The sequence below is a fragment of the Cuculus canorus genome, chromosome 1, assembly GCF_017976375.1.
Source record: "Cuculus canorus isolate bCucCan1 chromosome 1, bCucCan1.pri, whole genome shotgun sequence".
Classification (NCBI taxonomy): Eukaryota; Metazoa; Chordata; class Aves; order Cuculiformes; family Cuculidae; genus Cuculus; species Cuculus canorus.
In genome coordinates, this window is record NC_071401.1 from 25,638,649 (window position 1) to 25,654,442 (window position 15,794).

Here is a 15,794-nt window from a genome sequence, read left to right on the forward strand (position 1 = left end):
TAATCCCAGGTTACAAACAGGAAAGAAATCTCACTCTATCATTCTACTGACTCAATACATAATATGGTTGGGAAAGGAAGGCAAAGAGTAGTAATTACAGAGTTCTCACAACAAATTCACCACACTTTAAAGAAAAAAAAATGGATTACAGCTAATATTTCTATTGGAGCATTATCTAAAACTAAATGTTTTCACAAATACCCCACCCACACAATTTCTGGGAACTAGAAGATACCGAGCAAACACCAGCACATCCCTGTTGATTAACACCTTAATCCATTCCAGCTGTAGGCTGCTGTGAAAGTGGGACCCACTTGGGTGGTCTCAACCTCTCCCTTGAGCTTGTCTGAGTAACTGCACTGCCAGTCATACTGGGTGAGTTGGATCAGCTCGGTGATCTGCTTGAACATAACAAAGACAATACTAATTCTGCAACAAGCTGATCCAGTTCACCTTCCGTCTGTAAAAATAAACCAAAGAAAACAATACTAGACCCAGCAAGACCACACCTTCTTGCAGTCTACAGTTAAACTCCACTACAAATAACATAAAATTCTATCCTGAACAATACCACAAAAACAAACGAGATGTTGCAATTCTTCTGGGTTCAGCAGTTCAGTGTATGCTAACAGCATAGAGGCCTTTATATCAGTAGTTTAGTGCAAGGTATTCAAACAAAAACAAAAGAAAACTGAATGATGTACTCCCTATGCCAAAAAGCACATAAGAATCAAAGATTTCCCTAATGATCCCTGCCCTAAGGAAAGGGGACTCATAGTTCAATTATTAAAACAAAAAGTAGTATTTCAATTTTACTTCTGGACAAATTTTAGGATTTGAGGGCACCCAACCTGACAGCAAATACAGCACACAGGGCATGCTGGCAGATAGACACACTAAATGCAGGGTAGGGGGAATCCACTGGGACACGATGTCCCAATACAACAGAGGTTCAAGTGTGCTGGCATGATAGTCCAATGGTGAGACAGTAACAAATTGTACAGTGATTATCAGAAAAGCAGCGGAAGGACTGCAAAAGAAAACAAAGTCAGAGCAACACGTGAAGATGGACCACTAAGCAGGAAAGACAATAACAGACAACACCAAGATGGGCAGGAGTTTTGATCTGCTTGAGGGAAGGAAAGCTCTACAGAGGGATCTGGGCAGGCTGGATCAATTGGCTAATGCCAGCTGAATGAGATTCAACAAGGCCAAGTGCTGGGTCCTACACTTGGGTCACAACAATCCCATGCACTGCTACAGGCTTGGGAAAGAGTGGCTGGAGAGCTGCCCAGTGGAAAAGGACCTGGGGGTGCTGGTTGATAGCCAGCTGAATACGTGCCAGCAATGTGCACGAGTGGTCAAGAAGGCTAACAACACCCTGGCTTGTACCAGAAATAGTATGGCTAGCAGGACCAGGGAAGTGATCATCTCCCTGTCCTTGGCTCTGGTGAGTCCATACATCAAGTACTGTTCAGTTTTGGTGCCCTTAGTACAAGACAGACATTGAGCTGCTGGCATGTGTCCAGAGAAGGACAGCAAAAGCTGGTGAAAGGTCTGGAGAACAAGTCTTATGAGAAGTGGCTGAGGGAACTGGCATTATTTAACCTGTAGAAGAGCAGGCTGAGGGGAGACCTTATTGCTCTCTACAACGACCTGAGAGGTTGGAGCAAGGTGTGTTTTGGTCTTTTCTCCCAAGTACCAAGTGATAGGATGAGCGGAAACAGCCCCAAGCTGCACCAGGGGAAGCTTAGATTGGATATTAGGATTATCAAGAATTGGAACAGCCTGCCCAGGGAAGAGTCACTATCCCTTGAAGTGCTTGAAAGATGTATAGATGTGGTACTTAGGGATATGGTTTAGTAGTGGGCTTGGTGTTAGATCTACTGTTAATGATCTCAGAGGTTTTTCCCAATCTAAATGATTCTATGTTTCTATAAATGCAATGACAGCATAAGATCAAGCAAGAACCGTAAAAGGATTTTCGGTTTCCTTGTTTATTTTTTTAAGAGCATTCTTCTAAAGCAGAACAAAGTACAGAGTAGGAGATGAAGTACGACATTTGAACACTTACCAGTCACTGTGTAAATTCAAGTAAATCTGCACTTTGTAGTAAACAGCTAAAGTGTTAAGAAAGGAATCTCAGATGGAATGCTGACACCAACTCTACAAGAGACAAATACAAGCTCTTCCTTATATCCATTGTATATATGTGACGGACAGATATATGTCCATCAGAACAGGAAGGCTTAGCTACAGTAACGATCCAAGAGTGATCAAACACTACATATTCTTTTTTAGCCATGTCCCCATACAATATTTTTAGCACTATCTACTCAGTTACTGCAAGGTCAGAATGTGCCCACACCATCATATTGGTAAAATTAACAAGTTTTAAGAAACATCAGTAGTGCTTTGTAGAGGAGAAAAAAATCCTACTATGAATAAGAGTGTGTTTAATAAAATAAATACCAGTTCTATGAAATACTTCACAGAAGTCTCTTTCAGAATTTTTTAAACCAATTTATTCTTGTCTCCATTTGTGTTTGCTGTAAGACTTAAAATGCATCAGCAACTTTAGGAGGGGGCAGAGGGGAAAAACCCTCAGATTTTTGGGGTTCAGTACCATCAGAGAAATACTTCAGTTTAGTTGCAAGAAATCACAAATATTTCTTAAAAACAACTCTTCATATTGAAACTCACTTCTCAAAGGCCAAGTGCATAAACAAATGACCATACATGTTCTACCCAGAAGATTTATGTTTAGTTTATTATAAATAACTCTTTTGGCTCCCCTTCTTGAACGGACAGAATCACAGAAGAGTTAGGGTTGGAAGGTACCTTAAAGATCATCTAGTTCCAACCCCCCTGCCATGGGCAGGGACATCCCACTAGACCAGGCTGCCCAAGGCCCCAAGTTACCCGGCCTTGAACACTTCCAGGGATGGGGCAGCCACAGCTTCCCTGAGCAACCTGTGCCAGTGCCTCACCACTCTCATGGTGGAGAAATTCTTCCTAACATCTAATTGAAAATCTGCCTCTCTCCAGTTTATACCCATTGCCCCTCATCCTATCAACACAAGCCTTTATGAATAGTCCCTCTCCAGTATTCTTGTAGCCCTTCAGGTACTGGAAGGTTGCTATAAGATCTCTGAGCCTTCTCTTCTCCAGGCTGAACAAGCCCAACTCTCTCAGCCTGTCCTTACATCAGAGGTGTCCCATTCCTTTGCTCATCTTTGTAGCCCTTCTTTGAATCCGTTCCAAGAGTTCCATATCCTTCTTACATTGAGGATTCCAGATCTGGACACAATACTCCAGATGAGGTCTCACAAGAGAGGAATAGAGGGGCAGAATCCCCTTCCTTGCCCTGCTGGCCACGCTTCTTTTGATGCAGCCCAGAATACGGTTGGCCTTCTGGGCTACAAGCGCACATTGCCGGCTCAGGTCAAGCTTCTCATCAACCAGCACTCCAAATCTTTCTTTGCAGGGCAGCTCTCAATCACATCATCCCCCATAGCATACTGAAAACAGGTATTGCACCAACCCAGGTGTAGGAGCTTTCCATTACCACCTATCAGAGAGGACTGCAAATAAGTTTCACAAGGGACGTACCTTACCAGTTCAATATGCACTTTCTGCTTTAACAAATACTTACTCACAAAAACTATCAGGTGATAACACACTTTTACTTTTCCTTTTTATTTTTGGTAACATCTGACTAAAACTGCCTCACCCTTGTTACTTGCACCTGAGGTGAGACAGCAGCTGTGATCACCAGACAGGTGATACCAGCAGCAAGTTGTTTTCCCTAGCTCCAGAGCACCAGGAAAATACACCTCCAAGGTAACCACGCTGAGCACCATCTGCTCTAACTCAGGGTCAGGCTTAAGCACAAATATAGTCCACAAACATCAGCTTTGACTAAGAAGAAGCTGGAAGAAGAAGATTACAATTTCCAAACACTAGATTTCTAAAAACACACGTGTTGTGGAGATGTTGGATTAAACAGAAGCACAGAAAAGACAGCCCACCTAAAGTGTCTACCAGACTGCAGCTCCCCAAGAGACAGGAGTGAGCATTTCACAGCACAGTCAGCTGTCACTAATGAAGTTTTGACTCTTGATTACAGTATCAATAGCCATTAGAAAAAGGAAGGGGGGACACCCAGCTGTTTTGGGATATCGAACATCTAGCAAAATAGTAATTACTAAATGTTAGAAAGCAACCCTTTCCCGACAGCCCCACACCTCTTCACAGCAGCAGTGCAAATGCAACGCATACCACCTTAACACTTCCAAAGACAAATACCCAATGCCTGTTTGCCAGTTTTGAACCAGGAATCCTATAACTTATATTGCGCAATGAAATTCCATGTGGAGAAATTAAAATAAATCTTAGAATTGAGAAGCTGATCTAAAAGCTAATTTAGAGGGACAGATCCCAAAATATGGTTTATGCTAAAAAAAAAAAAAAAAAAAAATGAAAGAGACAAACTGAAACCTACTACTTGCAGTTACACACCTGTCAAAATTCAACAAGAGCTGAACCACTAGAGCCATGTAACACTGAAGAATAGATCTTATAGGACACAGCAGAATTTCATTACATGCTTCATCTATTGAATATATAATTAAAAAAAATAATACCCATGCACAGGGTGGCTGCTAAGCAGACATTGAATCACGGTAAGTACTGGCGCCTTCCTACTGCAAGTCCTTGATTCCCTCTTTGGCATATTGGTATTAGTAATTAGTTCCCTTCTTCAGCTTGCTGATACTCTCACTTCAAGAATGATCAAGGCATTATCTCTTACAAGGGATTATTTGCATTGCTTTTCTGTGGTAAAGGCGACTTGGCCTAAAATGGCTTCATAAAGAAGCCAGCTGGTCTTAGGTAAAAACCCTGGAGAAGGAATTGAGAACCTGTTTGAATCACGCAACCAGAGAGGGAACAACCAGCCCCTTCTTTGTGAGGCAGCAGAACCTCCAGTTTATTGGAGACAGCATGATTCCTTATGGGAGAGTACATACAAGGAAAGGAAAGTTAATTTATAAGCCCACTAGACATGGATTAACTGCAGTAGTTGCACACTGTGGGAATGAGGCATCCTGGCGAGGAAGCTCGGTGCAGCATTCATTGCTGTCTATTCCCCCAAGAGACAGGGCAATAAAGAGATCAAGAGAGCAGGGAAGGGACTGGCAGCTCCAGCACCCCATGCAACAGGTAAACCTGCCCTTCTTGTGGCTAGAAAGCTGCCTAGAGGAGAAGGACCTGGGGGTCTTGGATGACAGCTGTCTGAACATGAGCCAGCAGTGGCCCAGGTGGCCAAGAAGGCCAATGGCATCTTGGCTTGGATCAGAAACGGTGTGACCAGCAGGTCCAGGGAGGTTATTCTCCCTCTGTACTCGGCACTGGTGAGACCACACCTTGAGTACTGTGTTCAGTTCTGGGTCCCTCACCACAAGAAGGATGTTGAGGCTCTGGACCGTGTCCAGAGAAGAGCAACGAAGCTGGTGAGGGGCTGGAGAACAAGTCTTACGAGGAGCGGCTGAGAGAGCTGGGGTTGTTTAGCCTGGAGAAGAGGAGGCTGAGGGGAGACCTTATTACTCTCTACAATTACCTGAAAGGAGGTTGTGGAGAGGAGGAGCTGGCCTCTTCTCCCAAGTGACAGGGGACAGGACAAGGGGGAATGGCCTCAAGCTGCGCCAGGGGAGGTTCAGGCTGGACATCAGAAAAAAAGTTCTTCACAGAAAGGGTCATTGGGCGCTGGCAGAGGCTGCCCAGGGAGGTGGTGGAGTCACCATCCCTGGAAGTATTTAAAAGAGGGGTGAATGAGATGCTCAAGAGTATCGTTTAGTGGTTGATAAGAATCGTTGGACTCGATTCTCGACCAGGAGGTCTTTTCCAACCTAGTGATTCTGTGTCTCTGTGATTCTTCCACCCATTGGTTTTGCACATGCAAAAGGCTGAAAAGCAATTTCTCAGGGGAAAGGACAAAGAATTCTGACTATCCCTCCCCACGCAGAGCAGACTGTAAAAGGAAGATGACCTGAACCATATAAGTTAGTACTTTATAGTTTCCAAATGTGTTAGTTAATAGAGTAATAACCTACTTAAACTACATGACTGCTGCCTTGTCTTTCTGCAGCGTCTGAAAAAATTCAACAGTGCAAAAGAGACAGAGCATCTACAGGAATTAAGTCTGACCTACCCACGTTCACCCAGCAATCAGATGCACCAGAAACTTTAAATCAGTTCTCCTCAAACCTTTCAAAGGACTTCTTTTGCACATCATTTGTTCAGCTCGGACAAAAAATTCTTTCTTTCCTCAGAAGAGCCAAGAAAAAAAAGACACTTCCTCTGCCTCTGCCCCCCAAATTCCCACAGTCTTGCAACAAGCGAGATAGGCATTGTGCACTCTTAGGAACAATAACTGGAAAGCACCTAAAATAAGAAACCATGGAACCTTCCAAGAAATTGTTAGAGAAGATACAATGTGAATCAACTGGCTGATGGATGAACCTTCTCAAATTCATGAAATAAAATAATCAAATAAACAGTGCCAGAAAAACTCTCTACCATTTTGTGCAACAAGATTGTTCAGCTGTTTGTTTATTAAACAATATAAGGACTGCAGGCATTTCTGTCACAGGATCCAGTCCAGTTTTCTAACTTTGATAGCCCTGGATCAAATCCATGGTAAATATCCAGTGTAAATTGAATCCTATAAACAAATGTCCACATAGATTCAGCTCTACAAATGTTTTAACAGATACTTTGCTATTATTACTTTGATAACATATTACATATGCACATGAATCTTTCTGGCCCACTGATTCCCAGCTGCTGAGGAAGGCATGACTTAGAAGAAAGAAAATTAGCTCCAGAGCGCATCAGAGACCACGTCAATCAAATCCTACAGTCTGGCCTGGCTGGGCTTCTTACCAGCACTGCTGGAGTGGGTGGCAGAGTGAAGGAGGCAACAGCAGTTGCAGGAAGGAGAGGGAAAAGCAGAGATAAGACGAATGAGGTGACAGTGGGATGAACAAGACTTAAACACGAAAGTCAGGAACTTTCTCACAGCCCACCACTTTAGGAAGGAGACACTGCCTTTCGAACCCTACACTGGCAGGCAGCTTCTCTGCTGCCTCAAACACAAACTGCCTGCCTCCACCTGCAAAAGCCTTCCTGCAGTCCTTGTGACCCATCATCTCCTCTGCCACTGCAGTGAGTTTCACAGCTCCCAAGAGTAATTAGCCAGTTACAGCCATTAACAGATTTTAAAACCAGTATATCTGTGGTTTTTCAGACCTCTCCTTCACTGAGGATTGCAGAGATAATCCCTGAGACACAAACATTTCTTTTTCAGATTATTCCCTAGATTTTTTGCCATTATGCCTGCACAAAACGTGCACGCACGCATACAAGTCTTTACAGTAGTTCAGCAGTGTACCCAGTATCAACATGTGACAATACTGTTTCCCAGTATTCTCCACTCATCTTGTGGTTTGGGGTTTTGGTTTGTCTTTTGACTGCCATTTCTCTGCTGCAGGGTTCATCTTTTGTGGTAGACATTGTGAAAATCTAAAACGATTGATTCTGGTTCATAACCAAGAATCTGAGGTCATATTACAATAAAAATTAATGAGAAAGGGATGCACTTCTGGCTATGGATTGATTCTGTGGTCTTTGTTCCATGTAGTAGGACCCCAGTAGTAAAACCTGTAACACTCTGTTTCAGAGTTATCCTGCTCATTCCAATCTACTGCTGTTCTCACTACACTCACTGTTCAATGACAATTTTGAGCATAAGAACCATCAATCCACCTCTGCCTTCAGCTTTAAATTAAGACAGCACACTTTTGGAAAAGTGAAAAGCATTTAGACCTTTCATGAGACTTTTACACCTAGACAATTTAGCCTTAGGAGCAACTTCATCTTTATCGTTTCTAGATGCTTTGATTACATGTTATACCTAGGAAATAAAGTCATGTCACATTTGGAAACCATTCTTTATGGATAAGAGGGTCCTGACCATCAGGTTTGACAAAAAGAAGATAAGCTGAATCCACTGCATTCTTTCCTTCACCCAAGGTGACCAGAAAAGAGAACTTACAGAGCACATGAAACTTTTTACAATAGCACATACTCCTTTGTTATCAAATTCCAACCACTCTGATGCGCACCAAGTCTTCCAAGCAATCCCCCACCCCCTTCCCCACCTTAAGAAAGTTATTTGTTTCAAATAAAGGGCAGATGTGTCCAGGCACCTCAAAATAACTTACAGCACCACCATACACCCATGCCAGCTCTGAATTGCAGGCAGGACACAACTAAATATTACTGAAGCAAAACATCTCCTTTACAATCTTTGTTCCTTTGGGACTATCTTTCATGCAGTTCTACGTATCTAGCTTTGGGATGAAAGACAGTGGCTGCTGCATTGTTTCCCCTAGGAGGTGGATGCTTCTCTGTCTTCATGTATCATGTGGGAAGGTAAGAGTACATTCACTTCCTCACAGGCATAAAGGCAAGTAATAACACCAAATCAAGGCCTTACATATTTATCTTACAATGTAATCACTAAAATCAATGCCACCCTAAATAAAAGAAGAAAAAAAAATAATCTAAATTCATAACGGTGTGATTAATTAATTCACACAGTGAGAGAATAATCTCACTGCGACAAAAGCAGTGCTTTGTATTTCAATAGTTTCAGTACAACTGTCATTTGGCAAGAGGCAAAAATCAAGCGATTTTCCAGCTATTTAAACACAAAGCACAGCTTCAATCTAATTAATGCTGTACCAGACTAGCCAAACTCTAATAAATTTTACAGTAAAGCGTGGAAAGGGTTTACATAAAAAACATCGCTGAGCGAATAATATGTGAACCTGTGCTTTACAGGGAATCTAAATGAGGGAAACAGAACAAAATAACCCACCCTGCAGCTTTATACAGACAGATGCTCCCTTTCAGGTGGAACAAGGATGTAGCACTCTACTTGCACACAAAGACTGACTTCTATAAACCCCACAGTGTGAACGGCACAAGAAAAATTGGATTGTCCAACTTGAACTGCACACAGGAAGGGTGGATGTATTCATTGACAAGGCAAGGAAGAAAATCCCATAGAATTAAAAGAAAGCCCAAAGCCCTTCTTTAAAATTGAACTTATGCTTTGGTACTGTCTGATTTTGACTGACTGATTTACAACTGGAATTATTCACCTCCAAGATGCCAAAACAAACCAGTCTTACAGGTTGCTGAATTTATTTCTACATTCAGTTCTTTCTTTTCAAAAAAACTGATTCTGGCTGGCAGCAACAGACTGTGCAAATCAAAATTAACTTCAAAAGATGCTTGCTTCTTGATGACCACACCAATCAAATCAGCACAATTATTTATATTGCTACAGTGAAGAAAGTGCACAAACACTGGTTTTATACAGATTTTGATTAATATTGGTCTTTCCTCCCAGAATTTTATTTTCTCCACCAATTAAATACTTTCCTGATAAATACAACCCTAACTCTGCCCTGGAATTCATTACACTGATCTTACGAGCAATTTTCTTTCTATTTCACTAAACCTATAGTCCTAACCCCAAAATCCCTTACTATCATGGACAATCCTACCACTTTGAGCATCTTCTTATTGTCTTCAACTCTCCTTTTTTCTGCAAGGAGGATTATCAAGAATATCCTCTTCTCAGAACTTCTCCTTACAAAGCTTTCCTGTGCTACGATATCTAAAGTAGACAACTCAATGGTGGCTGAACACCTGCTATGTGAAGACGTGTTCCTTTTTCAGGAACCGTATTTGGTGTTACCCTTTTCTTTTCCTCTCCCCACATTAGCCTTCTTCACATCCTCTCATTATACCCTGGTTATACTCTCACCGGGCGCTAGAAACAAAAATTATGAAGAAATTGCAATCTCTGTTACAACCCTAAACTAGCTCTCCAGTGGCTATAGATCCATGCTTTGGAGGTTTGCCCACGGCACATTAGAGCCAAGGACAGGATGGAAGAAACAACAAAAAAAATGTTCCACCTTTATTTTCTTCGAACACAGTCAAGCCCCTGCATTTAAACTTTACAAGATAAAAACCAACCTCAGTTGTGGCCATGTGCTAGTTAATGCTTTCAGATCGCACACGTTCTGGTGTTTTACACTAGGAGCAATTGTCTACACACACAAAAAGAAACCTACTGCAAGCCAGAAGCACTTCATGCTGAAAAAGATACTTTAGCTATTTCTAAAAATTGTAAAAGTTATTAAAAATATCCTGCGCCTAATATTCAAATAGATGAATGTTGACAGATTAGTCTGTCAACAAAACTATTACTGAAGGACTGACAAATTCAGTGTTCATGACAGCAACCCATCTGTCCTGACCAAATCGCTGGTAATGCTTTATACTGCAGGTACATGACCCTTATTTAAAAAGAATGTAAGGATGTCAATGGAGTCGGGAAGATGGAAAGGGAAATACTAAAGGGACAAAAAGGTTTACCATCTACCGTAGCTGAACCATGACTACAATATTACTCTTTCAACAGGTTGCCTACATCTATGCCACCATCTCAGAGATGAGAGTATTTTACTTAAGGCCTATTTACTTGTAGGGAAGAATTTGAGCTCTTCACTAGGTACAAGCAGACCTAAAAAGTCCATCAGAACTGAATTTCTTGTAGGTTTAATCAGCGAATACTTTCACCTCTGCAGAAGTGGGCACCATGCCCTCTGCCAAGTTTAACTGACTAAATTCGCACTGGCATTTTCAAATATGCAAGTTCAAAAGAAGTAGCAGGTATGATCTGCAAGATCTAGGACTATTAACACTAGGTTGACATAAAAGGAAAGGTCAGACACTTCAACAAAAGAGAAAGAAGTAGCAGGCACCAATATTTCATGGCACAATTTAAGATACTGGCAATTCTTACTTATAATATTGAAGGTCCTTTCTCTATCAACAAGAACAACAATACCATTACCTATTTGCAGAAGACTTAATAGAATAGACAAACAAATACTGACTCAAATGTAACTTCCAAATCTTACTGCTGACCTTCTACTAGCTGATCCAAGGAGGAAATCTTTTTGGAGCCATCAATTGTGTAGATTGTTCTCACTCCCTGGGGCAGATTCACATTGTCAGACAGAGTTCGGGTCAGATCAGCCAGGAGAGCTTCAAAGGATCTAAATCGGTCAGGGGAGATCGCATATACAATTCCTTTGAAATACCGGTCTCCATTACGATAGAAACGAACTTTCTTGGCTTTTTTCTCAGAACTCAAGGTCTGTAGAGTACGGGTTCGGTAAAAGCTGCAGTGAGCACTGTGAGTAGGGCTGGGCAAACCATTTACCCGGGACCCTCTGCCATATCGCTGCGCTTTATCACGCTCATCAAAATGCTCCAGCTCCATATCTCTCCCAAAGGACATTTTGAAGTTGAACCTAAGGGATGCACAAGAGAAGACAAAAAGTTTAGGAAACTTACACATTTTAAGGGAGTCCACTTCGAGACTTCACATCTTACACATGGCACTTACAGAATACTTCCCACCTTGAGAAAAATGTCTGAACGAAAGCATTTTATGTTCCCATGTTCATTTTACAGGTAACTTTCTTGCCACGCCATTAAACCTAGTTTATGAGTTAGGCTTTTATACACCATAGAAACGCCACTCATGAAACAAACTGCTAACAATACGCAAACATTAGGAAGTGTTTGTTCAAATTCAGTAAGAGCTCTGGAAATGAGGTGACAAAGTTGAGCTACTGGAAAAAAAGTTCAAATGCATCAGATTTCTATTTTCCTCATGTTATATTCAGGCGATATTTGAGTCCAGCCTACCTTTTAAACCATTCATCCCACTAAACTGTTTGTTCCAACTGTGATCTCAGAGGTGCCATTTCAGAAAGGGAATCATTTGCCAACAAGTAAGCGATTAAGAACTTCTCAGAGAATAGATGTTGCAGGTTGGTGATGAGAATCAAGACTACCACTACCTGTATGTGGACTTCATGGGCACCAAGCCCACCCTCCAAAAGCCTTTGACCATTGGTTTCCTTACGACCTAAAATTCATAATAAATTGTTTCAGTTGTCCTTGTGCATATATTTGACATACTCTGAGCCAACAAGAGTGCTCAAATGTCATGAAAAATAAAAAAAAAAGAAAAAAAAGATAAAATTAGAAGACAGGGAGCCAATATTAGTCAGTCAAAAAGGTATTCTAATGATATGTGTAATAAAATTTGCAAGACGTGTTATTAATACCCTATGCCTAATATTCAAACTGATTACTGCTGACAGCTTCCTTTGCCTGCAAAACTATCACTGAAGGAGTGATAAATTCAGCATTAAAGGGCAAATTACCAACTGGCTTCTCCCATGCTGGACAGTGACAAAACCCCGTAAGCTCTGACCAGAGTGATCCAGTTGTTCAATACAGTTCACACAAATGGAAGTTCACATGCTCTGTAATGAAATCGATGAGGTAGCTACTTGCGTTCCTTTTTACTACCCACACAAGAATACTTTTGTTGTGACTATATACTAAATACAAACTGCACATTAATCTTCACAAATTAAAGAAACAAAAATATGAAAAAAGGAGAACGTTCAAAAGAGCATTAGGTTAAAAGCACATTTCTTTTAATTTTGGAAACACGTAGATTTGCAGTTGTCTGTGGAACAGCAAAGCACAGTAAGCTTATTTATAGTACAGATACAGAGAGCTTATTTAGAAGTGGTCTCTCATTGATTTCCAATAAAAAAAAAGAAAAAAAACAGCAAACACAAGCTTTGTTTCAACCACTCATAACCGTGTGACCATTAAGGGAAAAAAAAATATATTCAAAGCAGCTGTAAAACAGTAGGAGGAAATATGGAAAGACTTATGGATGGTTTTCGGTTTACAGAAATTTTCATTAAACCAGTGATTATACAGCTGGACCCTGATGGTGCAAAGCTGTAGGGGATACGCTCAGCAACTTCTCAGAGCTGTTGATGTGCTTGACTATAACAAGCACCTAAGGCGAAGCACTGCAAGTGTGGGGCCTTGGTGGAGATGATATACCCTGCTTCAGTTACCGCTCACAATTCATTTTGTTACATTGGCACAGGATCATGTGCTTATGTATACATGCAAGATTTATATTTGCAAATACTTTAAAGGTACCTAATGTATATATATAGTGCGGTATCTATGTGTGTATACATACACATAAAAGACTACATTTTTCCTCCTCGGTGTATATACACACAAACATCTCACTTCAGTGAAAACATTTGCCGTGGCATTTCACTAACATTTATCCATGAGTTAAATACAAAATATCACTTAGTAGTCACAGTTTAGGATGGAGATAATAATACCGATGTTTCCATGTCACAAAAAATTAAGTCATTTGTTTTATTTCGTTTCTAATTCCCATGAGAATCTGAACTGACAATTCAGAAACTGTACGTCAAAAGCAATACCTGTGCCAAGAGAAATAGGTTTTTTATGTCTGCCGTTTCATTTGCTCAAACCATCTAAAACACACACAAAAAGGAAAAACAAGATTCCATGAAGATGTACTTTTTAGAGAGACTTTCAGCTATGTTAATTTTCCATGGGGGAAGGAAGAAGCGTGACTCATTGCCCCTTTCTTCCGCACACTTACGCTTTAATCAATAATGGCTGTAATTCCCAATTACGCCCTTTTATACAGAAATAGGGCTCTCCTTGAACACCAGTCCTGCTATCGACAGAAAAGCGTGTTCAAACCACAAGGTCAGAACAGACAAAGAAAGCCTAAACAACTTCATCTGATCGGATGTTTCCGTGGGTCCGCGTGTAAATGGATACTCGTAGACATACAGATAGAGAAAAATGAAGGGACACGCCCCTGGAAAACCACCATGCCCGACACCTCACTCCCTACACAGCTGTTAAAAACGTATTTATAATGCAGGTGTGGGGGAGCGATTACATAAAACAATCATAGATGCTGACAACAAAAATAACGCATCACATAGCGATGGGCGAGGATCACCCGGAGGCCGAGCAGCAGCCCGGCTACTGTGTCATTGCGGGTGGGAAAAACGTGGATGCGGGCTGCGGCGGCTCCGGGAGAAGGGGGTTCGCTCCGCCGGGGTCGCGAATACCCGTGCGAGAGGCGAGCAGCCGCGCATCAGCCGGACAACACCGAGGAGCTCCCGGGGAGCTGCAGGGGAGGCGGTGGCAGCCCCCGGGGACCGAGGAGCTCCGAGGGGAGCTCGGGGGCTGCGGAAGGGGGAGGCGGCAGCAGCCCCCGCTGCCCGGCGGAGCCGCAGCCCCGCACAGGTGCCGCAGCCCCGGCGGCCGCGCCCCGCAGCCCCCGCGCCGCACAGGGACAAACCCCCGGCGCTTACCTGCTCACAGCCTGGCCAGCACCTTCTCCCGCAGACCTGCCGGAGAGAAGACGGCGGCTCGAAGTGGGAAAAGCGGCCAAAGGGCGGCAGCTCGCTCCCTCCCTCCCTCCCCCCGGCGACCACCCGCCCGCAGCCGCAGCAGTTGCCGCAGAAAGCGGCTCTGCTGCCTTTGTTCCTCCTCCCCCGGCTGGAGCGCGCTGCTGGGGAGCCCGGGCTGCAGCTGCTTCGCCTTTCTTCTGCTGCTGCCGATTGCAGTGATTTGCATTAGCCCGGCCCTCATTGAGATGCGGCGCTTCGCACCAGCCTCTCTCCGGAGGGCGGCGCCGCCGTCTCCCCCTCTTTCTGTTCGTCGGTTCCCCGGCAGCGCCCGGTCCCGGCTGCGATGGGGGCAGCGGCCGCGCCCCCTGAGGGCTCCCCCCGAGGAAATTCCCAGCCTTCCCGCCGCCTCCCACCGCCCCGCAGAGACCTGGTCCGGTGTCCGAAATAGACGCCTGATCGAGGGTGTGGCGTGGCGTCCCCATGAGGTTCGCCCGGTCCCGGGGTGCTGAGAGCCTACCCGTTCCCCAAAGCCCCGTGAAAGCACTTGGGTACTGCAGGTGGGACTGGTGTCTGGAGGTGGGATTGGTGTGGATTTTAGGTACTGAAACTGGAGTCGGGCTTCCTCGCGCCTCTCGCTTAGAATCATAGAATTACCAGGTTGGAAAAGACTGCTTGGATCATCGAGTCCAACCATTCCTATCTGCCACTAAACCCTGTCCCTGATCATCTCATCTACCTGTCTTTTAAAGACCTCCAGGGATGGTGACTGAACAGCCTCCCTGGGCAGCCTCTGCCAGTGCCCAATGACCCTTCCTATGAAAAATTTCTTTCTGATATCCAGCCTGAACCTCCCCTGGCGCAGCTTGAGGACATTCCCCCTTGTCCTGTCCCCTGTCACTTGGGAGAAGAGGCCAGCTCCCTCCTCTCTACAACTTCCTTTCAGGTAGTTGTAGAGAGTAATAAGGTCTCCCCTCAGCCTCCTCTTCTCCAGGCTAAACAACCCCAGCTCTCTCAGCCGCTCCCCATAAGACTTGTTCTCCAGCACCTTCACCAGCTTCGTTGCTCTTCTCTGGACACGCTCCAGAGCCTCAAAGATGTAGCCTAGCTACATCTGACCTTGGAGGTAACTAACATCCCTAGTTGCTACGGTTTCTATGCTTAAATTTCCAGAAGGTGCATTCGCCAAAGGCATCTCAGGCATCTCAGGCTTCATCTGACTGAACTTGCTCTTCTCATACTCCAGCCCCTCAGATCTTGGAGCAGGTTTGCCAAGTCAACTTCCATACAAAAATTCAGCCTTAACTGATGCTTTGTGCTCAAAGGCTTGGTTTCATTCTAAATATAAAA

The 15,794-nt window shown here is 43.4% G+C and overlaps 1 protein-coding gene across 4 annotated transcripts in view; it reads right to left on the reverse strand.

The window, feature by feature from the left end:
* DCLK1 (doublecortin like kinase 1) overlaps positions 1-15,794 on the reverse strand; it is a 262,831-nt gene that overhangs the window by 238,637 nt on the left and 8,400 nt on the right. For 3 of the 4 annotated variants that reach the window (XM_054068052.1, XM_054068042.1, XM_054068069.1), the window contains exons 1-2: positions 14,409-14,531; positions 11,074-11,462 (exon numbers count right to left, since the gene is read on the reverse strand). In XM_054068052.1, coding sequence (XP_053924027.1) covers positions 11,074-11,449 — 376 coding nt within the window. In that variant the 5' untranslated portion in view covers positions 11,450-11,462; positions 14,409-14,531. Of the gene's footprint in view, positions 1-11,073; positions 11,463-14,408; positions 14,532-15,794 lie in introns of those variants that run through there. The other variant, XM_054068059.1, reaches the window with a different exon arrangement.